The sequence below is a fragment of the Choloepus didactylus genome, chromosome 4 (assembly GCF_015220235.1).
Source record: "Choloepus didactylus isolate mChoDid1 chromosome 4, mChoDid1.pri, whole genome shotgun sequence".
Taxonomy (NCBI): Eukaryota; Metazoa; Chordata; class Mammalia; order Pilosa; family Megalonychidae; genus Choloepus; species Choloepus didactylus.
In genome coordinates, this window is record NC_051310.1 from 92,091,166 (window position 1) to 92,116,349 (window position 25,184).

The window sequence follows — 25,184 nt, forward strand, 5'->3', positions numbered from 1 at the left end:
CTTTAATTGGAATGCTACAGCAGTACACGTGTTGACTTAGGTTTTGTTTTGTTTTGTTTTGGCTTAATCGATTTTCTAACCCAGACAGTGTTTGGAATGTGAGCATTTTCACTGGCAATGCTGCAGGAGACCAGTAAAATCAGGAAGCATTCTGCTCCCTTTTTCTGTCTTTGGCCAAATGCTTTATCCCAACAGTCCAGTATTCATGTTTGGAGCAAAGTGGAGTTGAATCAACCCACCATCCAAGGAAATAAACGTGTGGTTAGTCTGGCCTCCATTTCTAAGACTGACTCTTGAAGTTTTACGACCAGAAAGTTTGATCTTGATTTGGAGAGACAAAAAAAATTAGGATTTTTAAAAAGTCTCTATACCAGGCAAAAAGGAATAAAATTAACAACCTGGCTTGGGCCCTTATAAGGTGACAGAATCATTCTAAGAACACCCATCTCTGGCAAAAACACCAACCTGGGGCATTTTGGGCATTGCCAAGGGTCTCAAAAGATTTCAATTTCTTTTTCCTTGTGAGTTTAACCAGTGAAGAAGTGGGTCCTTATCTTATTTCTAGACTCTTGACTTTCTGGCATTAGACCTCAGGCAGACAGAGGTGCCTGAAATCACAGCATTGTCTTTCTTGCTTGGAGGAGGAGCTCTTCAACATCCCACTGAGTTTAGTACTAGGATTTTTTTTGTTTTGAAACTATCTTTTAGGACCTCAAAGTAAAATAGAAAACTTTGCCTTGCTTAGAAGGCAGCATTTCAGTCTTAGAAGGAAGAAGACCCTGTAGCTGGGATGACCATATAATTTAGCCTCCCAGTTGGGACACTTCTGAGAGTGAGAAGGGGGTCTTATTAATAACTGTATCATAACAACAGACAAACTCCAGGACCCTCTCAGGCAAACCATGCTGTAAAGATTGTCCATGACTGAAAGCATCTCACCATAAGAGTGGTATTTAAGGACCTTCTATTGTGTTTTTACTGCTCAATCTGCTTAAGACTTTGATTAGATCATGAACATAGATGTTTCTATCAGCTTCTCGTGTCTCCCATTTTAATTGATACACACTCAATTTTGGATCCTATTCATGATTCCAGATTGACAACTTTGAAGTGTGTTGCTTCTGCAACAGTACAGTCTAGTAATGACAGAAGGCACAATGGGAAGGGAGGGAAAAGAGACAGGTGAAGACAGAGAGAATGTGATGTGAAAGTGAGGGTAGCTATTTTGCACAGGCTCGGCCATCTCAGTAAAATACCTGGCAGGATCCTCAGCTGAGAGTTGCTGAATATTGGGGTAGTCTCAGGGGCCAGGAATTTCAGGGAATGTGATGGAGAGTCCTACCAAGAGCAGAATTGTGGAGGAGCAGTAATGAGATCAAATACTTAACCTTCAGCCCATAAAGAGGGCAATTCTAGGTGCTCTATACTTGGGGAAACGAAGCTAAAAGCACTCATTTTGTGAAAATCTTAGCTTCAGAGATAAGGACAAGGCCAACTAATCAGATGGGCAAAGGGACTCTTTTTATTTCTACAGCTATTTTCTTCCTGAGTGACTCAGCTTTGCAGTAGCTTCCCCATAGCTTTAAGAAATGACTCACACTCTTTGACTCTGAAAATGCAGGGGCTGCTAGGCCCCCACCCACCTGCCACTGAGCCATGTTGTTAGCCTGACCATATCATTCTCTTGGATTAAACTTAGTGGAAAAGGGATTTAAGTTCTTCTCTCCCATCCCCTGCATGGTAACACTGGCAGGTAGTGTGTGCTTTCATAGTACATGATTCATACTTCCTTTGTATCCAGCTAACATTTATGGCACACCCACCATGTGCCAGGCCCATGCCTGCCATGAAGGATAGAGAGATGACTCAAAGTCTCCATCCACAAGGAACACCAAGTCTCTGGGTCCCTTTATTTTTGCCTACTTACACATGTTAATGCCATTTGGGAAAATGGCTTTTGAAACAGTATCTCTCAGGCAGGCTTTGCCTTGTTTTCCTTTGGGGGGGTGGGGCATGTTGAAGAAAAAGGCAGGGTATCTCTCCTGATCTCAGCAGGGTTGCCTTTCCAAGAAGGCCCTGTGGTACTCATCTCTAAGGCCAGGTGACTGTCTCTTATTTCAGCTTGTCTTCAGAAAGCAGCAGCAAAAGAGTAGATAGCTAAATCTTGTTCCTGATGCTTATCTCATGAGGATTAAATACATAGAACCTCATTAAAATCCCCCTCATATTTAAACAGAGTAACCAGATTACTGTAGTTCTCAGTAAACAGTCCAGGGAGGGGCTCCTCAACCCTGATGGTGTTTGGTAGGGATCCCAGGAGGACCCAGCACCCACCAGAAGGCTGACCCTGGAGGTGGGCAGACACATCATGTCTTTACCGTTCTCTTGCCCAGGCAAGATGGCAGCTCTTCACAAACACCCCAACAGCTTGTCTGGCATCAGGCGGGGCTGGCCTTTTATCCAAATCAGATGTACTTGGATTTAATTAAATTGAGACTCCCAAAGGGCCTACCCAATTAGCTATAATTGTTCCTCAGTAGTGTAGCAAATCCAAGTTTTGTAACTGCCCCAGTGACATCTGAACATCTGCTCCAGGTCTCAAATAATTAGTTTCAAACCCAAATAAAGATAGCTAGGTCTAAAATAACTGAGACGGTAAGAAAGTAAGACTTTTAATCATTAAAAATTAAATCCCCCCAAAGTAAGCCTTATTACTTATGTTGGTTTGTGATGCAAGGCAAAAGACCTGGGCTCTGGAGTTAGATGTGAACTCAAAGTCCAGTGCTTCCACTCACTCAGTGTGAGGCTGGGCAAGTCACTTCATCTCTTTAAATCTGTTTCCTCCTCTGTGTGGGTTTTAGTTCCTCACACAGCACCTGCAACATAGTGCATACATTCTTCATCCATTCATTTAGATATTATTGATTGAGTGCCCACTGAGCACCTGGCCCCACGTGGGCAGTGGGGAACAAGACCAGTGAGATGTTTGCTTTATGGAGTTTATGATCCTAGTAGAGGTTCATTAAATGTTAGAACGAAACAAAAATATAAATAATTTGCCTCAGGATGAGTTAAATTAGGCAGAAACCCAAAGAAATGGTGAAGGCTTTTAATAACAATTTAAATAAGTTCCCAAGTCCACTCCTTATGCAGGCACTATGCCCCCATTACAAGCCAGCTGCAGCAACCACTGCTCCAGCATGAGTGACATGTTGGGTGTCTTTCATAGTTAAAACTGACCTAAGGGGGTTTAAACATCTGCGGTTTTCTTATTCTTTATTTTTGCTAGATTTGCTGATTGGCTGGATTATTATTTCAAAAGTAACATATGCATGTGGTAAAACACTCAAACAGTGCAAAAATCTATATACAATGAATGAAACTAAGTCTCCCCTAAACCCTCAGTGCTCCTCCCCAGAATCGATATCTGTTAAAGTTTCTGTCGGTCAAATATATAATCAGATACGTGTGTATTTATCTCTTTAAAACCTCCATACACACGAGAGTATGCCATTCCCATGGCATCTTCCCTGGCTTTCATCCCTCAGTTAGATGCTCAGGGATCATTCCATGCCTCTACTTCATTCTTTTTCACAGCAGTGTTAGTGCTTCATTTAAAAAGTCCTCCAATGTGGAACACACTCCCCTTTGTCCAGTGTATGGATGGATGAGTAGAACCCAGTGTTCTTTTTTACTTTAATTGTTCTTTTTCACTTTTATTTTTATTCTTATTACTTCTGTGTGTGGGGTAATGAAAATGTTCAAAAATTAATTTTGGTGATGAACACAATTATATAATGGTACCGTGAACAATTGATTGTACGCTTTGTATGACTGCATGGTATGTGAATATATCTCAATAAAATTGAATTAAAAAAAAGAAAAAGTCCTCCAATGATGGAAATTTAGGTTTTTCTAATCTTTTGCTGCTACAGTCAGCAATGCAGTGAATATTCTTGCACCTACATCTTTGCACACATGTGTATCTGCAGTATAAAGTTCCTAAAAGTAGAATTGCTGGACCAAAGTTTTTTTCGTGTTTCATAGTTTATTTCATAATGTGGGCACTGCTCTCTAAACAGAGATATTTAGGAGCGGTAGAAACTAAAAATAAAAACAGTTTGAAAACTAAGATTACATAGACAAAAATTAAACCTAAAATATTTCAGATTCAGAATATTAACTTGCCATTTATATTATATGATTTCCCAATCTGCATTTCTATAAACCGGAGGAAAGATGAAAAGACCTTTCATACAAGTTTTCCTGAACCTATAATAAACTACCATAAAATGAAACTTCTGTGAGTATTTATAAATGCCCCACCAGAAGCAGCGAGACAATAGCTATGGTAGATTTATCTTTTTTTATGTATTATGAGATTTTACAAAATTTGTCTCACATGACTGTCGGGGATGCACAAATACAGATTCCGTGGGGCAGGACACAAGCTGGTAACTCTGATGAACGTTTTCAATGAATTTCCCAGGAGAAGCTGGGTGGCTTGAAGTAGAGATGGAAATTCTCTTTTCTGACTGCTGAAATCATTGCTTCTCCTTTGTTAAAGCCTCTAACTGATCGGATGAGATGTCTCATTGTTGAAGGCAATCTCCTCAGTAAATTGTAAATATAATCAGCCAGATGCAGTCAACTTATTGATGATTTAAGTCTCCCAGATGTCCTCACAGTAACAATCAAGCCAGTGCTTGCTTGACCAAACAACTGGACATCATTACCTGGCCAAGGTGACACATGAACCCAACCATCACAGTCCACCCTTTGTCAACTCGGCACTCACGCACATCACCTTAAACCATACTTAATCTCTAAATAAAAAACAATGACAGTCATAGTTTTTGCCTAACGACAATCATCTGTACTGTGTACAGCCAGGAACATACTTAATCTCTCTGGAATAGGGTACAATATTGGGTAATATTCACTTTGGTGTGTATGTGGTTGTTGACACTTTTTTTTAAATTAAAGTTGTGAGTTTACAAAACAATCATGCATAAAATACAGGATTCCCTTACACCACTCCACCACCAATACCTTGCACTGGTGTGGAACATTTGTTGCTATTAATGATAGCACTTTTTTAAAAAAAATTAAATCATACTTTTTTTTAAATTGTAGTTACCTTTGTTACAGTTGATGAAAGATTATTAAAATAGTTCTATCTATTGTCCTTTATTTATATTAGGTGCATTTTTTCCCCATATACCACCCTATTATTACCACCTTGTATTAGTGTTTGTTGTAATTCATGACAGAACATTCTTGTACTATTAACTATAGTCCATCATCTACACTAGGGCTCACTGTGTTGTACAGTCCTATGTTTTATCTTTTAATTTTTATTCTAGTAACATATACATCTTAAAGTTTCCTTTTTACACAGTCGCCTATATAGTTCAGTGCTGTTGATTGAATTCACAATAATGTGCTTCCATCACCACCATCCATTCACACACCTTTACCATCAGCCTAAATAGAAATTGTGTACATGTTATGCATCAACTCCCCATTCTCTAACCCCAGTCTATCTCCTAGATTTATATTTTAGATTCTAACTCTTTGAGTTTGCTTATTAACTATATGAACTAATTATATAGTTAGGAACTAATTTCTGAGCCCTGTTACAACCTAGAAATCTGTTTTAATAACTCCCACTCTGGGAGTTCAGGCCCCACTCCCAGAGTTTCTGATTCAGTAGGTTTGGGGTAGGGCCCAAGAACAAGCATTTGAACAAGTTTCCGGGTCAAGGAACCACACTTGGATAACCATGGAGCTAGAGCATCACCCACACTTTGCAAGAAATATTACCAGAGAATAAGTTGTATGTATTTAGAGCTTTAAACTGTGTGTTTTAATTTGGTGCTTGATAGACCAGGAGGTCCTGAAGTGCCTGGTTGTGTTTTGCGGGGCTGGGATGCTGGCAGCTCCCCACTCACTGAGGAAACCTTGCTCTGAGGAAATGTTTGGAAAGCTGCTACCAGGTTAACAGCTCCACTTCAGATGGTTTTAAAAGGGTGAACACCGCCCCCATCTGTGAAGGTTGTTTACTGCAAGTAGGAAGGGAAGGAAGCCTGAAAAGGAATGGACAAAGCAGGAGGATGCCTCAAAAAATGCTTTCTCATATTGATGTGAGCCTGTGACAACCTTGTTCCCTAAAGCAGTGGTCCTCAACCCTGCTGCACATTGGAATGACCTGAGGATCTTGTAAAAGACTACCCAGGCTCGGGCCCCTCTCCCAGATATTCTGATTTAACAAATCTGGAGAGGGCCCAGGCATTAGTGTTTATTGTCGTTTTACAAGATCCCCAAATGGTTCTAATGTGCAATGTGGTTGACAAACACAGCTTTAGAGAAAAATCTTCTAGAAATCTAGATTGACCTTTTTTAAGTGTTAAAGTAGGATTCTTTGTTTAAATATGTTTAAAAGAGAAAAGAAGTACAGTCAGTTAAAATAACAAGAGCTAACATTCAGTGCTTATTATGTTCCAGACCCTGGCCTAAGCCCTTTATATATATCACCTTATTCAGTCCTTCAAACATTATGAGGTAGTTACTATTATTACCTCCATTTTGCAGATGAGGAAACAGGCCAAGAATGATTTGGTGACTTGCCCCAGGTCACAGTATTTTCCAAAGTTCCCTGAGGATAAAATCACCTGGGGCATTTTGTGAAAAGCTCACATGCCCAGGCCCCATCCTGCTCTTGTAGACTCCAAGCCTCCAGCCGGGAGTGGGGGAAGCTGTAGAGCTTCCTCACACCGTAAGGGTTGCTTGTCATAGGGGGAAGCTGGGAGCATGGGGATCAGTGAGTGGTACATCCAGGCAGTCTGACCGCAGAGCCCTTTCCCTTAGCCATGATGCCAGGCTGCTGCTTATGGCCTAAGGGAGGTGGGCATATGTCTCTAACAGGATTTCTAAATTTTTTATTTATTGCATTACTGAGCAGCTATGATGCAAGATGAATGTGTTTGAAGACCTCCTCTTTTACATCATCGCTCCTTGTATTAAACCCAGTAAAATGTTCCTTCCATTGCTACTGTTTTTTCAAGAGAAACTTAAATGAATCTGACCAAGGTGGGGGCAAAAGTCTAGCATTTCAGGATAGAACCTAAGATGGCGGCTGGGAGAGACAGGGCAAAAAAACACCTCCATGAAAAATACTAGATAGAGGCCATAAAGTGACCCAGAACACCACTTCCAGTGATGCACCAGCTGGACAAGGTCTGCTAAATCCACAGGGACCGTGTACTTGGTGAAACCAGGAGTCTGCATTCTGAAACGAGTGAGTGAGCCTGCTGAATGTCCAGCAGCCATGCTGCAGTGTGGGGAAACCGTGGGTTGGCGTTTGGAGGCGGACTAGTTCTTTTTTGAAAAAACCCAAAAGCAGCTGCAGATACAGCAGTGAGAAACCACACAGTGAAGCGTGGCAGGAAAGGGCTGTGCAAACGCCTCAATATCTAGCGTGGAAGATAGCCTTTCGTACACCCCCTGCTAGTTGTCTTGGAGCAAGGAGGGCAGAGGTGAGCCAAAAGGGGAAAAAAAACCACGCCCCTTGCAGCCATCTTCCCAGTGGGCTGGGAACACTCCTGCCCAGCACCGGAGCCACAGCCCAGAGCCGTGCCAAGGGACCCAGTGCCACAGGAAGTGTTTCTGGCAACACCGCGCACATGCCACATTATTGGGCGTGGACAATATGCTTTCTCGCACCCACAGCTAATTGTCGTGGAGCTGGGAAGGCAGAGCTGTGTGCAAAGGGGGAAATTAACACGCCCCATTCAGCCATCTTTACAGCAGGCTGGGAATGCCCCTGCACAGCCTGGAGGCTCAGGGCTTCCCTTGAGGGTCAGCGCACACTTGTGACATAGCACAACCTTCCCTCAGCAGAGGTCCTAGAAGGGCACGGCTGAGAAGAGGAACCCACCCGGAAATCCCAGGGACCCTACACCAACAGCAAGGACTTGTGGGTCAGTGGCAGAGACAATCTGTGGCAAGACTGAAATGAAGGTTTAGACCCTTGCAACAGCCTTAAATCTCCAGGAACACCTGGGATGTTTGATTATTAAAGCTGCCCTGCCTCCCTAACCGCTCAGACACATGCCCCACATTCAGGGTGGACAGCACCAACAACACACCCAAACTTGGTGCACCAATTAGACCCCTCAAGAACCAGACCCCCAAACACCACAAAGGCAAAGTTGGGGAGAACTGGCTTGAGGGGAATAGGTAACTCGCAGACACCATCTGCTGGTTAGTTAGAGAAAGTGTACGCCACCAAGCTGTAGATCTGAGAAATTAGAGATTGGAGTCTGAATAATCCTTCATATCCTAAAAGAACCCTATCAAGTAAAGCAAATGCCAAGAGGCCAAAAACAACAGAAAATTTTAAAGCATATGAAAAAACCAGACAATATGGATAACCCAAACCCAAAGATCCAAATCAGCAGATCAGAGGAGACACAGTACTTGGTGCAATTAATCAAAGAACTAAAGACACACAATGGGAGCATGGCACAGGATATAAAGGACATGAAGAGGAGCATGGCACAGGATATAAAGGACATGAAGAAGACCCTAGAAGAGCATAAAGAAGAAATTGCAAGAGTAAATAAAAAAATAGATGATCTTATGGAAATGAAAGAAACTGTTGACCAAATTAAAAAGATTCTGGATACTCATAGTACAAGACTAGAGGAAGCTGAACAATGACTCAGTGACCTCGAGAACCACAGAACAGAAAATGAAAGAACAAAAGAAAGAATGGGGAAAAAAATCGATAAAATTGAAATGGACCTCAGGGATATGGTAGATAAAATAAAACATCCAAATTTAAGACTCATTCGTGTCCCAGAAAGGGAAGAGAAGGGTAAAGGTCTAGAAAAAGTATTCAAAGAAATTGTTGGGGAAAACTTCCCAAGCCTTCTACACAATATAAGTACACAAAGCATAAATGCCCAGCGAACGCCAAATAGAATAAATCCAAATAAACCCACTTCAAGACATATTCTGATCAGACTGTCAAATACTGAAGAGATGGAGCAAGTTCTGAAAGCAGCAAGAGAAAAGCAATTCACCACATACAAAGGAAACAACATAAGACTTAAGTAGTGACTACTCAGCAGCCACCATGGAGGCGAGAAGGCAGTGGCATGACATATTTAAAATTCTGAGAGAGAAAAATTTCCAATCAAGAATACTTTATCCAGCAAAACTCTCCTTCAAATTTGAGAGAGAGCTTAAATTCTTCACAAACAAATGCTGAGAGATTTTGCTAATAAAAGACCTGCTTTACTTCAGATACTAAAGGGAGCCCTATTGACAGAGAAACAAAGAAAGGAGAGAGAGAGAGAGAGAGAGAGAGATATTTAACAGACATATATAGAACATTACATCCCAGAACACCAGGATACACATTCTTCTCTAGTGATCACGGGACTTTCTCTAGAACAGACCATAGGCTGGGACATGAAACAAGCCTCAATAAGTTTAAAAAAATTGAAATTATTCAAAGCACATTCTCTGACCACAATGGAATACAAATAGAAGTCAGTAACCATCAGAGTCTTAGAAAACTCACAAACACCTGGAGGTTAAAAATGAGGGGGAGATGAAAACATTCCCGGACAATCAAAAGCTGAGGGACTTCATCACCAATAGATCAGTCCTATAAGAAACGCTAAAGGGAATTGTGCAGGCTGAAAGGAAGGGACTCTAAACAATTGACTAAAACCACATGAAGAAATAAAGATTTCCAGTAAAGTTCACATGGTAAATATAAATACCAATACTACTGTATTTTTGATTTGTAACTCCACTATTTACTTCCTACAGGATCTAAAATACATAAAGTGTAATGATAAATCAGTGGTTTTGTACTCAGTGTAAAATATGTAATTTTTGACAAGAACTACATAAAGGTGGGGGAATGGAGGAGTATAGGAACATAGTTTATGTGTCCTATTGAAGTTAAGTTGGTATCAAAGAAAACAAGATTGTTATAGGCTTAAAATATTAAATTTAAGTCCCACGGTAAACACAAAGAAAGTATCAGAGAATATTACCATAGAGATGAAAAGTAGAGTATGGGTTACGAGAAGTGGGGTAAGTGGCAATGGGGAGTTAATAAGAAATGAGAGTAGGGTTTCTGTTGGGGTGAAGGGAAATTTCTAGTAATGGATGGTGGGAAGGTGATGGCATTGCAACATTGTGAATGTGATTAATCCCACTAAATAGAATGCTTGGGAGGGGTTGGAATGGGAAGATTTATGCTGTATATATGTTCTACAATTGAAAAAAAGACAGTCTAAATAGATGATGACAATAATATGCCATAGATGATCCTGGATGAGATCTAAGAAAAGAGGAGAAAAGGCTCAAAAGGACACAATTGGGACATAAGAAAAAAATGAAATACATAATGTAAGCTTTATATCAATGTTAAATTTCTTGAACTTAACGACACTTAATGTGATTACATAAATGAATATTCTTGTTCATAGGAAATGTATATGCAAATTATATTATTTGTTCAAGGATGTGTGCAGCTTGCTCTCATATGTTCCAAAGAGAGAGCAATAGATGATGGATGATAGACAGGGAGGGAAAGAAAGAAATGGTAAAGTGACAAAATATAAAAGTTGGTAGATCAGGGTATCGGTTGAGGGGAGTTGGGGTATGCTGGAGTTCTGTGTATGGGGTTTGTATTATTTTTTGCAACTGTTACTGTAAGTTTGAATTTATTTCAAAATAAAAATTTAAAAAAAAAGTCTGACATTTCAAATTCCAAAGCTAAGGAGTCAAGGTTCCCTCTGGACCTCCCTTCTGTTCCCTCAGGAACCTGTCATGGGGACCCATTCAGGGGCCTTGGCATCAGAACCCACTCAATTCATCACTGATTTATTGAATACCTGTGCACTGCCCCAGCCTCTGCTAGGTAGGTGCAGGAGGAAGAAAAATCGGAGACTTGATGCTCTTCTATCTCATTGGAGAGGGAGACAGGCTTCCTTCTCAGAGTGGTAGGCTGGTCTTTCCATGTTGGGAGGAGCAGCTCTTGGCCTCTGGGTTTTCCCTTAGTCTTAAGCTTCTTTTGCTACTTTCCAAGCCCCAGGAACTCTGAACACTTGTAAACTGTGATCATTAATCAAGGTATAGGGGTCTTGCCTGGGAACAGGCATGAGGGGGCTTCTAGCAGTATTGGGAAGATTCTACATCTTAATCTGGGTAGTGGGTACCTGGATGTAAATATGTAAAAAGTCATTGATTTGTGCACTTCCCTGTAAAAATAGAAAAGAGATCTTAAGAAGATGGTAGCATAGAGAGGAGTGGAAACTAGTTAGTCCCCCTGGAACAACTAATAAACAACCAGGAACAACTAGTAAAGAATCTGGAATAACAGCTGGGGGGCAAATGTGATTGTCTACACATCATACACCAGCCTGGATTGGGAGAAATACCTGAGATCACAACGTAAAATCTGTAAGTAAAAACTGCAGATCTGAGCTGAGAACCCCTCCCCCACAGCAGCCCAAACTGCAAAGCCTCACTGTGCTAGAGAGCAGCACTCTCTGAACAAGCAAATATACTGCAGCCCAGCTCCAACTGAGGTTTTAATTAACAAATGTTGACTGCTCAATACGAGCTATGAATCCCCAACAAGCAGACAGAGGCTTTTGGTGACGACTGACCTTGGAGAGCCGGAGGACCAATCTGGGAGGGAGGGGAAGCCCAGAGGACTGGGTGCTATCTCTGGCCAACAGGTGAAACTGAGGGTGGCTGCAGACTGGCCCTGAAGGGGGGATTTCTGTCACTTTTTCAGCTCGGTGGAGAAAGCCTCAGCCATTTTCAGTTTGCAGCTCTCTGACCCAGACAAGGATGGAGATAGCAGAGTCAGATAAACTATTCAAATGCAAATGATATCTCCCCAGGGGGTGTATCTTCCCTAGGAGAAGAAGGTGGTACCAAGCTCTACTATCTGCCTTCCATTCAGAACCAGACACCAAAGCCTGGGGGCACATCTCCTTACACCAGTCTGGAGTGGTGAGCTGACAGGTGCCGCCTGCTGGGCAGAAAAGCACAGTGGCTTGAGGCCTCAAAGAGTGTATCAGTCTTCTAAGACACACCCTCAGGGAGACCTGATACTGAATATTGCCCCCCTTCTGAGCTCTGAGCCCGTTCTGGTCTGGAAAAACCTGATTGGGGTAACCAAGGAAACCAGATGACTAGACAACAGAAAACTACAACCTACACTAAGAAAAATGAAGTTAGGGCCCAGTCAAAGGAACAAACTTACACTTCAACTGAAATACAGGAATTGAAACAACTAATGCTAAATAATTCAAAAACTTTAGGGAAGATATGGCAAAAGAGGTGAAGCATATAATGAAAACACTGGCGTACATAAGTTAGAAACTGAAAGTTCAAAAAACAACTGGCAGAATCTATGGAAACGAAAGGCACAACACAAGAGATCAAAGACACAATGGAGACATCCAACAAGCAGCTCTCAAGAGGCAGAAGAAAACACTTACGAACTGGAGAACAAGACACCTGAAAGCCTACACACAGAAGAACAGATAGAGAAAACAGTGGAAAAATATGAGCATCATTTCCAGGAATTGAATGACAACATGAAATGCAGGAATGTACATGTCAGTGGTGTCCCAGAAGGAGAAGAGAAGAGAAAAGGGGCAGAAGCAATAATAGAGGAAATAATCAATGAAAATTTCCCCCCTCTTATGACAGACATAAAATTACAGAACCAAGAAGCTCAAGGTATCCCAAACAGAACAGATATGAATAGGCCTATGCCAAGAGACTTAATAATCAGATTATCAAACCTCAAAGATAAAGAGAGAATCCTGAAAGCAGCAAGAGAAAAGCAATCCATCACATACAAAGGAAGCTTGATAAGACTATGTGCAGATTTCTCAGCAGAAACCATGGAGGCAAGAAGGAAGTGGTGTGATATATTTAAGCTACTGAAAGAGAAAAACCACCAACCAAGAACCCTATATCCTGCAAAGCTGTCCTTCAAATATGAGGGAGAGCTTAAAATATTCTCTGACAGACAATGACAGAGATTTTGGACAATATACCTGCTTTACAGGAAATACTATAGGGAGCACTACAGACAGATCAGAAAAGAAAGGAGTGAGAGGTTAGGAAAACAATTTTGGGAGATAGTAGCACAACAATGTAAGTACACTGAGCAAAGATGACTGTGAGTGTGGCTGAAAAAGGAAGGTTAGGAGCATGTGGGACACCAAAGGGAAGAGGAAAGATAAAGACTGGGGCTGTATAACTCAGTGAAAACTAGAGTGCTCAACAATTGTGAAAAAAAGGTACAAATATGCTTTTACATGAGGGAGAATAAATGAATGTCAACAATGAATGGTATTAAAAATAGGGTGGGATGGGGGGGAATACAATCAATGCAAACTAGAGACTATAATTAACAGAAACATTACATTATCCTTCCTTTAATGTAACAAAGGCAATATACCAAAGCTAAATGCATATGGGGGGGCATGGAGGGGGGTATGGGACTCTTGGCATTGGTGCTGTTATCTGACTCTTTATTCTACTTTGTTTTAATGCTATCTTTCCTTTTGTCGCTTCCTAGCTGTCATGTTTTTTTTTTCTCTTTCTTTTTTTTCTTCTGTCTCTCTACCTTCTTTGACTCTTCCTCCTTCTTTGTGGAAGAAATGGAGATGTCCTTATATAGATAGTGGTGATGGTGGTGAATACATAAATACATGACTATACAGGAAACCATCAATTGTTTTCTTAGGACAGAATGTATGGTGTGTGAACAAAATCGTCTTAAATAAAATGGGTTGATGAAGAAACCTTGAGAGCACTATATTGAGTGAAATAAGATAGACACATAAGGACAGCTAGTGCAGGGTCTCACTGATATGAACTAGTTATAATGTGTAAACTCATAGACATGAAATATAAGTTACCATGATATAGAACAGGGCTAAAGAATGGGGAGCATTTGCTTATTATGAGCAGAATGTTCAACTATGGTGAACTTAAACGTTTGGAAGTGGACGGAGGTGATGGCAGCATGTTGTGCAAATGAGTAACAGTGCTGAATGGTGTGTGAATGCGGTGGAAAGGGTAAGCTCAGAGTCACCTATGTCACCAGAAGGAAAGTTGGAGGTTAAAAGATGGGAAATGTATAAAACAGTGAATCTTGTGGTGGACAATGTCCATGATTAACTGTACAAATATTAGAAATCTCATGAGCTATAGCAAATGTATGACATTATAACTAGAAGTTAATAATGGAGGGCCATATAGGAAAAAATATATACCTGTTGCAAACTATATACTACAGTTAGTAGTATTTTAACATTCTTTCATCAACAGTTACAAATGTACTATACCAAAACTATGAATCAATAATTGAGGGGTGTATGGTTAGGGGTATGGGAGGATTTGAGGTTCCTTTTTTTGTCTTTCTATTTCTTTTCTGGAGTAATGAAAATGTTCTAAAAATTGAAAAAAAAAGTTAATTGTGATGGATGTACAGCTGTATAATGGTCCCATGGGCAACTGATTGTACACTTTGGATCTTTGGATAATTGTATGGTTTGTGAACAAGCTCAATAAAAAAAGTAGAAAAGAATAGGGCAGCTTTATATGTATTGATACATAACAGTTTCTAAGTCAATATAAAGGGAAAAAACAAGGTAGTAAACAGTGTGTATGTTGCCGTTGGTATTTTACAAAAATAATATAGGAAGCTTACCTTTTACCACATCTTTTAGGTCTTTTGAATTTTATACCATGTGCCTGAATTATCTGCTCAAAAAAAAATTTTGTAATGCAGGTTCCTGGGCCTCACCCCCATGCTGCTGAATCAACTTCTCTGGGGGTGAGCCCAGGAATGCTCGTTTCTGACACCCTCCAGGTGATTCCATGCACACTGCAATTAGAGAATATATAAGGCTGTGCTGGCCTGGCTTAGGGTGCATCCCACTACAAGGGGAAGATATAAAGGGGGCTTGCTGCAGGCTCAAAAGGCAGCACCCCCCATGGCTTGCAAGTTAAAGAAGGTGCTGTTCGACTCTATTAGGGATATCAAAACTTCTGAGCTTGTTGCCATGGTGAATCCATAATCTCATCACGCTGATCTGTCTCCTACGTGATTCTTACCAGCGCCCCTCATTTTCCCTGTTAGATTTTAAGTTAGTTCCCTGCAGAACCTGGGGTGGAGCCTTAGAAGGGTCCAATGAATCCCTTCACCCATGTGTGCCCAGTAACCTACTCCTCTCAGCAAAGCTGTTGATATACGGCTTCAACAACTTCCCAAGAGGCCTCCTGCTGAGATCAACCCTCCTGGGCAAGCTCAGCCCAAACATTCTCTCCGTTCAGAAGTCTCCTCTGTGTGTTTCTGAATGAGTTGGCCTCCCTTGGGACCCTGTCCCTACGTCACCAAGAACAGTTTGCCCTAATCCTACAGAGCAACCTGACGGTCCCCCTGGACTGAAGTTGGTCTTCGTTCCCTCCCCATGCTGACGGGAAGATCCTGTAAATAACATCCACTTGGTACTTTTCTTAACACCATGAATCACTGTACACATGGGTATAGCCTGAGAAGCCAATCTCAAGGGGTTTTGCTCTTGCTGTTATTTACATCTGTGTGTGAACATTTGTGCTCACGCACACCCTGAGTGTCTGTGTTGATTTCCTTGAGCATGTCTGCAGGTTTCTCATGACCCCCTTTTTTTTTTTATTTTTTTAAAAACATTTTTTATTGTGAAATATAACATATGCAGAAAAGTGATAAATTTCAAAGTACATTTTAACAAGTAATTATAGAGGAAATTTCAAAGTATAGTATGGATTACAGTTCCACCATTTCAGGTATTTTCTTCTAGCTGTTCTAATATACAAGAAACTAAAAAGAAATATCTTTATAATGATTCAGAAGTCATAATCATTTGTTAAATCTGATCCTCTCTGTTACAACTCCTCCCTCTCATTTGATCATTGTCTCAACCTTAAGGGATATTTGGGCAATGACCATTCTAATTTCTTCATGTTGAAAAGAGGTGTCAACATTATGGGGTAGGAGGCTGCAACTGATTAATATTCTTGGAGAGACTGGTACCTGTAAGTTTCAGGGCTTATCTGGCATAGCAACAATCTAGAGGTTTTAAGTTTCTGCAAAATAAACTTAGTGAGTGAAACTTTTTTACAGAATCTCAGATACAGCTCTGGGTATTCTTTATGATTTTCAGGAATACCGTTGGTTGGGGCTTGGCATACCATGGCAATTTGTAATATCTGGCTGAACCTTGATATTGCAGAATGACCTCTTGACTCTATTTGAGATTTCTTAGCCACTGATACTTTATTTTGTTATATTTCTTTTCCCCCTTTTGGTCAAGAAGGCTTTCTCAATCCCACGATGCCAGGGCCAGGCTCATTCCTGGGAGTCATGTCCCACGTTGCCAAGGAGACTCACACCCCTGGAAGCCATATCCCATGTAGGGGGGAGGGTGAGCTCATGACCCCTTTTTAAAGAGCCTTGTACAGCTGTTTGATAGCTGTTTGGTACATGGAACCTCTGCTCACGGGCACTGCTGAGCCATGGTTCCTTTCATCCAGGTGCATCTGGGAACTTCTCTCCAGGAAGCCAAAGAATGGTGCCTATCTGTCTGTCTTTCTCTATGTATATATATGCATACAAAAACATATATTTACAGTTCTCTCTCTTTTAGTATATTGGCACCCATTTGGTAAACCTCCAGCTTACTTTCTCTGATACCTGTTTCACCTAAAGTGATTATGTGCCCTTACCCCTCTGCCCACAGGCTGCACGTGGGAATTTGGAGCCATGGTAAACTACATCAAGAAGACATATCCCCTGACTCAGCTGGTCGTCGTGGGCTTTAGCCTGGGTGGTAACATAGTGTGCAAATACTTGGGGGAGACTCAGGCAAACCAAGAAAAGGTCCTGTGCTGCGTCAGCGTCTGCCAAGGGTACAGTGCGCTGAGGTGAGTGATCGCTACGGCATTTCCCGCTCCTTTCTCCCACTGAGCCCTCCAGTTAGCACTCGCCTGTTGAGAAGCCCCTGTGCACCAGACACCTATCCGCGAAGACCACAGGGAACACTGTGGCAGATTGAGCAGAAGTTTCTGAGTCTTAGACTCACCCTGTTTCGCTTCCACATCATACGTTGGTGTTGTCTTTTCAGACCCTTTAAGCCTGGGAGAGGCAGCCATGTTTTGGGATCATAACTGTAATTGGATGAGCTGGAGCACCCCTTAATAGCTGCTGTTTCCCTTTGGAGCTCAGGGAGGTGGCATAATCTGTTCATGCTTCTGGAATTTTACAGAACTATGGGTTTATGAAAGAACACAGGAGTCTGGCAAGCAAGCTAAGATCTGAGAGCCAGGCCTTGTAATCCCAGACCGCTCCTACCTATGGAAGAGTTGAGTCTCAGATGGCATCTGGAAGGGAGCTGGTAGAAATCATTTAACCTGTGCCTTCCTAGGCATCCCAAACATCATCACAAAGCAGTTGCCCAACTGGGCAAATGTTTATCTCACCCCTTGGTTTGCTGCCAACATACACACTGCAGGATGAGTCCGAGGAAGGCATGGATGGTCTTCTCTGACTCCCCTGAAAAATCAGTCTTGTCCCAGATCTCTTGAGAGACACTGCACTAACACACACACATACACACACACATACACACACACTTTTCACAGTCACACACTCATATACATACATTCACATACATAGACACAAACCCCTCTCCACAGTCTTCAAATACATTCATATTTTTTTCCTGTCCTCCCTCTTGAAGTTAATGCCTTTTGTATTACAAGTAGGTATGACCAGTTATTAAAGATTCCTTGAAGAAATAAAAAATCACATGAGGAAGTAAAAAAATCTCCCTTAGTGATCCAGTCTAATGTCAAACTGTCCTTATAGTTAATAAACAAATCCTTTTTGCCTTACCTATATCTCATGTTACAATTTAAACTTATTTCATCATTTTTCGATGGATAAAGTCTATCTGGGATAGACTTTATATATCACTGGGATTTGAAGTCAGCATATCCAGAGAGGAAATGTGAACCCAGAATTCAACTCTGGTTGAAAAGAAGGACCTACATGTTCCCAAAAGTGAACAGGAAAAATATGAAAAATATCCGTTGAAATCTCTCCTGAGTTCTAGGACCAAGGCCTGGGTTCCAGTTTTCCTCATCAGCACTATGGAGACAATAATAATAATAAATTGTCTTACTTCATTAAGAAGTAAGGAGACTGTTAGAAATAATTTTTTTTTTTTTAGTTCTACCCTGAAGGTTCTAATTCATTAAGTCTGGGGCCTGCAGCCCAGGAATCTGTGTTTTGGACATACTCCTCTGGTGATTCCTGATGTTTAGCCACAATTAGCAGTCATGGGGCTTGGTGGCCTTGTCAGTCTGTCCAGCTCTCGTATCCCGGGACCGGGTCAGTCCTCTTGTCCTCCTGTTAGGGATCTTCCCCTTTTCTTCCCTGTACCCTTTGGTACAGAGGAAGTATTCATATTCTTGGCTGGACTAGAAATATTCAATTCCCAATTCATAACCAGTCTGTAACCACAGTTAACCAAAGTCCTGTCCTGCCCAGTCACTGGATAATAAAGAGGTGAGGAAGGGGCTACCGCAAGATCCAAGGGAGCAAGGACTGGAGGAGCCAGGAAGCGGAGGGTAGCCTTGCCAGTCTCACCTGACACCTGGTCCAATTTTAGGCAAAACTTCTATCATCTGTAAAAATAGAATCATTAGATTTGCCTCCTAAAACGGGTGTTGTGAACTTGCAGTGAACACTGAATTTGTGTTCAGAGAGTGCTGAATTTGATCACTAGGAGAATGTGCAACAAGTTTGAACTTTTTTCAATGCACAAAATCGTAAATGCCAATAGCTTCATTTTCTTCTGCTACTGTAGCGCCATCTGCTGTTGGCAAGAGCGCATGGTCAGCATGTTTGGCAAACTAAGGTGTGGAAGCAAAGAAGGCTCAGAAGTGAGGAAACTAAAATCTTTGCAGACATTAGTCTACACAGCCCCTCCTTTGGCTTATCCTCACATAAACCCCATGCAATAAGGAAGGAAAGAGACAGCATTATCATCTGAGGCATGGATAACTTATGTTAGGGCTGAGATCCTAGAGTCCCACATGCAGGAAGTGGCAGCAGATCAGGGAGCCACCATCCCTCTTGGTGCACTGGGGCTGCCCAGGGCTCACGTCCCCTCAACGTTTTAACGATATATACTCACTGAAGGACCATTCCTCACTTTAAACCAGTGTTACCTTTTCTTTTCCTGCCAAGGCGTGCTGGAGATGCGCCTTTTCAGCACTGGGATGACGGCAGCCACGCTTCCTTTACGCCGAGGTGGAGCAGGGCGGGCCCGTCTGCTTCTGCAGGGGCCACACGGGTGTTGGTGCTTCTGGTAAATCCCTCCTAGTTGAGTCTGGAAACCCGCTCGCTCAGCGATCCCACCCCCCGGCTTCTCGCCCTGGTAGTGCGCCTCCCCTCTAGCCTAAGCCAGTCGAAGGCTCAAAGAGAAGCCAGCCGCCTGCTTGCTGTAGTTGGCAAAATCTAGCTGCTGCTAAACAGCTCACATTTCATGATGTGCTGAACCACTGAAGGAGGGACAAAATGTCCCAAAATTACATGGGACTTAAACATGTTCCCTCGACATAAATAGCTGCCAACTACCCCTGGGAATCTGTGATCAGGCTGTCTTACTCTCTGGTTTAATTAATCATTTGAAACTATATTATGAAGATGATTATAAATTCATCCCACAAGCAGTGGCCAGAGAATGAGAGAGCAAAGCAGTGGTACCATATTTACCACAGATTCATTTATTGATGCATTGATTCATTCAGCTAGACACCTTTCTAGGTAATAGGATTCAGCCCTGAACAAAATAGACAAATTCCCTACCCTCATGGAGCTCACCGAGCAGAGAAGGGAATCTTTTTTGATCTGGTTTCAGGTAAAACCAGTTCTTTCCTGAGGAAGCCCTCAACAGTCTCACATTGCAGAATCTGCCAAGAATGACAAAACAATTAAAGAAATAGTCCATGTCTGAGGACCTCACTGTCTAATTGTGCTGGCAGCCCTTAATGACCATAGAATGCTATTTATAAAGTAACAAATCAACAAGTACATTCAATTAATAAATTACAGATGATGCATATAGGTGCCGAGGTAGTTCTCAGTCAAGTGGGGACGTCAGTGGAGAGGGGTTTTGGAAGGGGGTAAGGGTGGGGAGGACAGTAGCCCAGGGCCCAGGGGATGGGGCGTGGCAGAGGCCGCTTAAAGGGGGAATTATCAGATGAGCACTTCAAATCTCCCTAAATGCAGTGGTGCTCCCTGCTAAGTGAGTGTGTCAACACCGCTAAGTCCCAGGCACCTTAACATCCTGGGCCTTCCAGCTGCAGAGAAGGGCCAGGCGCTGCTTTTCATGCCAACCGAGTGTATATTCTCTTTTACTTTTAGTCCGCAAACTCCAGACTAAATGTTTAGGATGAAAGCAAGTTCACAGAGTTCCTCTATAGACTTGTACCTTCGTAAAATTTGTGTTTATTGTTGAAGATCTGTAAAATAACTCTGAATAATCAGTAATTTTGTATCAGAGCCAAGTCAAAAGGAAAAAACTGCTGCGTTTTAGACAAGGCTCTGTGGGGCAGAACTCCAACCTGGGAAACAACTTAGCAGTTTTTTCCACCACTGGGTTATGAAACTGACCAAATGGTTGCCCTTAGTCCCGCCAAGATTTTTGTTTGTTTTTTATTAATATTTTTGAGTCAGAGAAATGAAGGTGCTATGTACATACCCTTTGACTCAATAATCCCATTCCTGTGAAAGTATATCCTAAGGAAAATATTCTGATAAAAAAGAAAGGGGGTTGGTGGACAGCCATCCCTCCCCTAGTCTGAGCTCCATCCTCCTACTGCCACTCCCACTACCCCCCTGGAATTAACAAAGCCTGGCCAGACAGGTACCAGGATTCTCCTCCCACTCCCTAGGAGGCTACAGAGGTAGTTTTCTTCAGCCTCATGCTTATTCCGAACCAGCTGGAGGCAATGACCTTTTGGTAGGTTGGCTCTGCCCCTCTGAAGGGCAACCAGCACCAGCCAGGGGCCCTCTGCCTGGGTCTCTTGGGTCCAGAGGCTCCACCATCCCTCCTCTTAGAGGTAGAGGCCACAGTGTTCAAGGCAGAGGCCCTATGCTGGACCCAGCCAGCCTTCTGTGCCAAGATGACCCTGCCTGCCTAGGAATAATTAGTTCTCCATGACCCCTGCCTCTCCCTTAGGCCTCAGAATTTGCCCAGACTTGGCCTGGTGTGGTCAGGAATGCCTTCTCCTTGTCCTCGATCTCTGGTCATCAGCCCCACCTGGAGGCTGGGCTGGCCCTGGTTTTGCTCCCACTGCAGTATATTACTCTCCAGTAGTATTCAGTTAGACATAATCCAAATGTCCAACATGGGGGATGGTTAAGAAAATTATGATACACCAACTCAGTGGAAAACCAGGCAACTTTTATTTTCAAAAAAAGGGGGGGGAGGGTAACCCTGTAAAATTATGACCGTACATAGTCAAAGCCTGGAAAGCAGCCCCCCTTCCCCCAAAATAAAATGTTCTAATGTCATGGTAGAAGGCTGGTAAAAGATTTAATGTTCTTTAATTTTAAGGTTTCATTAGCTTATTACTTTCAAAGTTTTGCTTTTTTTATTTTAATCTCTTCTAGAATATTGCCTAGATCCACAGCCCATAAATTCATACCAGTCTTAATTTGCAGTGTCTCTGTCTTCTTTTCCCTTTCTGGAATATTGGGGTGCTTGCCCATTCCAATCTTCTAGAACCAATCTCTCTCTCTCTCTCTTTTTTTTTCTCTCTCTCTCCCTCCCCTCCACATTTTCTCAAAGGCCACAGGCAAGCTTTTCAGGTCTTCTCAAAATCCATCAGTACTCTGAGATGGAATTTATTTGACACATACAGAATAAAAAGAATAAGATATTGAACTCCCCATGTCCCCATCACCAGCTTCAACAATACTTAACTCACAGCTGCCCTTCTTTCCTACACCCTGTCCACTCCTCCCTCCCCCTATAAACTGCATTACTTTAAAGCAAATCCCAGAAGTTACTGTAAATATTTTACTAGGTAGCTTTAAAAGACTCTAAGGGCTTTTTCTTAAATATAACCACAATACCATAATGACACCAAAAGAAAATTAACAATTCCCTAATATCATCCCATTTCTAGTCAGTGTTTATATTTCCTTAATGCCTCTTAATTTATTTTTAACCGTTGGCTTGTTTTAATCAAGATCCACATAATGCCCACACATTGCATTTGCTGATTTGTCTCATGTTTTTTTAAGTGTGTGGGTTCCCTCTCCTTTTTTATTTCCTCTCAGTTTGTTGTTATTGGTGGTATTGAAGAAATCAGGTCTTTCTTTTAGCATATGGAATGGCTGTTTTTATAACACATTGACCTTGATTGTTTTATTAAACCAATATAGAATTAAATTTTAATTCCTTATTTATATACCCAAAGATGGTGGAAGGCAGCCCCTAAATATACTGAGTGATAAACCAGAGATACTTCAGAATAAAAGTTAGCCAAGATAAACAGAGTGAAACATTGGTCCCAGTTCCTTGTCCCAGTTCCTCCTTGAATCCAGGCCCCTGTGAATCTCCAGAGCCTTTCAGTGAGCAGGACCTGGGTGTTATAAAATCAGAATCTTTCAGTGCTGGAGAATCTCTTAATATCCTAAGTTTACAGCCAGTACCTTCCTCCCTTTCCTGCCTCTGCAGTCCCTCGAATAGGAAGGAGGTACTCACTAAAGCAGGGTCAGCAAAAGGCAGAAATGAACGTGGGCAAGACAAAGCAGGGATTTCACAAGACTGTCAACTCTCTGTGGACGGACCAGTGTAGGACCAAGGTCAGAGCGGGAGAAGGGGTGGCAGAGACACCAGGTCCAGGCTCATTAATGGGTGGACCCTCCCCCAGACCACAGGCGGGGGTCCACAGCCCTGCCTGAGCCCACCTCCCACCAGGGCTCTCTGGCCTGTGCTTTCTGTTCCTGCAGGGTGTGGGGAAGGGTGGCCCCAGTGCATTTACAGCATGGCCTTTCAATGCTATGTTTGTCTTCACTTTGAGCTTTAGCTAGTGTTTTTGGAGCATTTCACAGCCCATTAAATCTACAAATCCTTTCACTTTTAACTCCCCACTACCTCTTATATTTTAACCACAATTTTATGGGAAGTGTTTGCCATTTCCAAATTGAAGTATAGCAGCTTACTCTTGCAAACTCACAAACCACCCAGACCCCTCTCCTGTCATCTGGAAGATGACACCTATGGATTCCGCGTGGGACCAGTGACACCCAGCCTAATTCCCAGGGTGGAATTAGGCTTTGAGACTCAGAAATCTCCAAAATGGAGGTTTCTCTTTAATAACGTGGGCTTAATGGCCAGCACTGGTGTTTGGATTCACACCCAAGGGAAGAGCCCATTGAGTGGGGAAGCTGAGAGGCAGCACGGGAATCCCCCCTTGGTGATCGTTCACCTCACAGGGTCCTGGAGGCCAATAGAGAGGCTGGCGGTGCCGTCCCCTCGGGCAGGCTGGGCCCTGACCTCAGCGGTGCCTTGGTTTTATGGTGTGACCAGGGCCCACCACTTGACCTCTCAGAGTCCTTGGTTTCTGAATCTGGAAAACAGGGGTGCTATTACCCAGCTCATGCCGATCACAGCCTAGCCCTAAATGACTTTTCAGGACCAGCCCCCCCAGCCTCCCTACTACTTCCATTTCTTTGCCCCTTAAATGTTCCAATGCTGATCAAAAGAAAGATTTACTTGCAGAAGATCTAATTTTATTATTGCCTCTCAAACAGCAACAAGAGAAGTTTCCTTAGGTTTCTCCTCCCTCTCCACACCCACCCTCCCCTTACCCTCTCCTGTTATTAAGCTGCTTGCAAGGTAGGAAACTGAATAGAGGAAGTGTTCAAATGAAAACGGTAACAGACGCTGGTGTCGGCAGGTCCTGGCGTTGCCGGCGTGCTGTGATGAGAAGCCCATGTTGGTGCACGCCACCTCCAAGCCTCCAGCCCCCAGAGGCTTCGGACTGCAATGCTGTTGGGTTCCTCCATCAGCTTCTCTGCAAGGCTAGTTTGAGAACCACGCAGCAAAGCCCTGTTCTAACATAGGGAGATGTAGCTGGGAGAGCCACTGCTTTCCATCCAAGCTCCTCACTACAGTGACAAGAGCCCCCCGGCCTGTGCTGGCTGCTGCCCTCCCCACGTCGCAGTCTCTCAGTGTTGCTCTGTGGTTCTGTAGGGCACAGGAGACCTTCATGCAATGGGATCAGTGCCGGAGGTTCTACAACTTCCTCATGGCTGACAACATGAAGAAAATCATCCTCTCACACAGGTACCGTTACCTTCCACTCTCCCTTGGGAGGCCGACAGCACCTTTCATAGCTTCTTTAGGAGTCCGTAAAAGCCAGAACCCCTGTGTCTCCAGTGGAAATAAAAGTGGGGTGCTGCAGCTTCTCTGCTGACTGCGATTGTGATGTGGTTGGAAACATACTTGTCCAAGCTAGCAAAGTTCTCCAAATCGCTTTCTGCTCTCATAATGCTCTGTGAATCCAACAGGAAACCGCTTCTGCACCATCCCTTCCCACATTCGAGTAACCCTGAGGATGGCCTGCCATCATTCAGGTCACCCTCCCCCTTAAGATGCTTTTGTGCTTGGGGATCAGGAATCGTGGTTTGCTGGCTCTTTCCCAAGGGCCCCCAGGGGTTCTGGCCAAGAAGCGATGTCAGGATCCAGCCGCTGGCTCAGCCATGCTCCCTCCTCCTGGCTCACACCCCTGCATATTCACCACCCTCATTCTCCCTCGATGCATTGACCCCTGGGCAGTGCTTGGAACAGTGCCTGGCATGCAGGGGTACTTGATAAATATTAGCAATGCTTTTTATCTCTACAATGATGATTGTGGATATTCTCTCTCCCTTCTCCCCCACACTTCCTCTCCACTCCCACTAGACGGGCCACTTCCGCCCTCACAGACCCCCACACACCTTCCAGCCTCTCCCACCACATTTACTGCCCTCACTGCCAGTGTCGTTCCCATCATCT

At 42.9% G+C, this 25,184-nt stretch overlaps 2 protein-coding genes across 3 annotated transcripts in view; one reads left to right on the forward strand and one right to left on the reverse strand.

The window, feature by feature from the left end:
- Nucleotides 1–25,184, forward strand: part of ABHD2 (abhydrolase domain containing 2, acylglycerol lipase) — a 105,821-nt gene that overhangs the window by 66,988 nt on the left and 13,649 nt on the right. For both annotated transcript variants that reach the window (XM_037833012.1, XM_037833011.1), the window contains 2 exons: nt 16,845–17,028; nt 24,381–24,473. In XM_037833012.1, the coding sequence (XP_037688940.1) occupies nt 16,845–17,028; nt 24,381–24,473 (277 nt within the window). The remainder of the gene's footprint in view (nt 1–16,844; nt 17,029–24,380; nt 24,474–25,184) is intronic.
- RLBP1 (retinaldehyde binding protein 1) overlaps nt 1–25,184 on the reverse strand; it is a 63,934-nt gene that overhangs the window by 8,447 nt on the left and 30,303 nt on the right. The window lies entirely within an intron of this gene.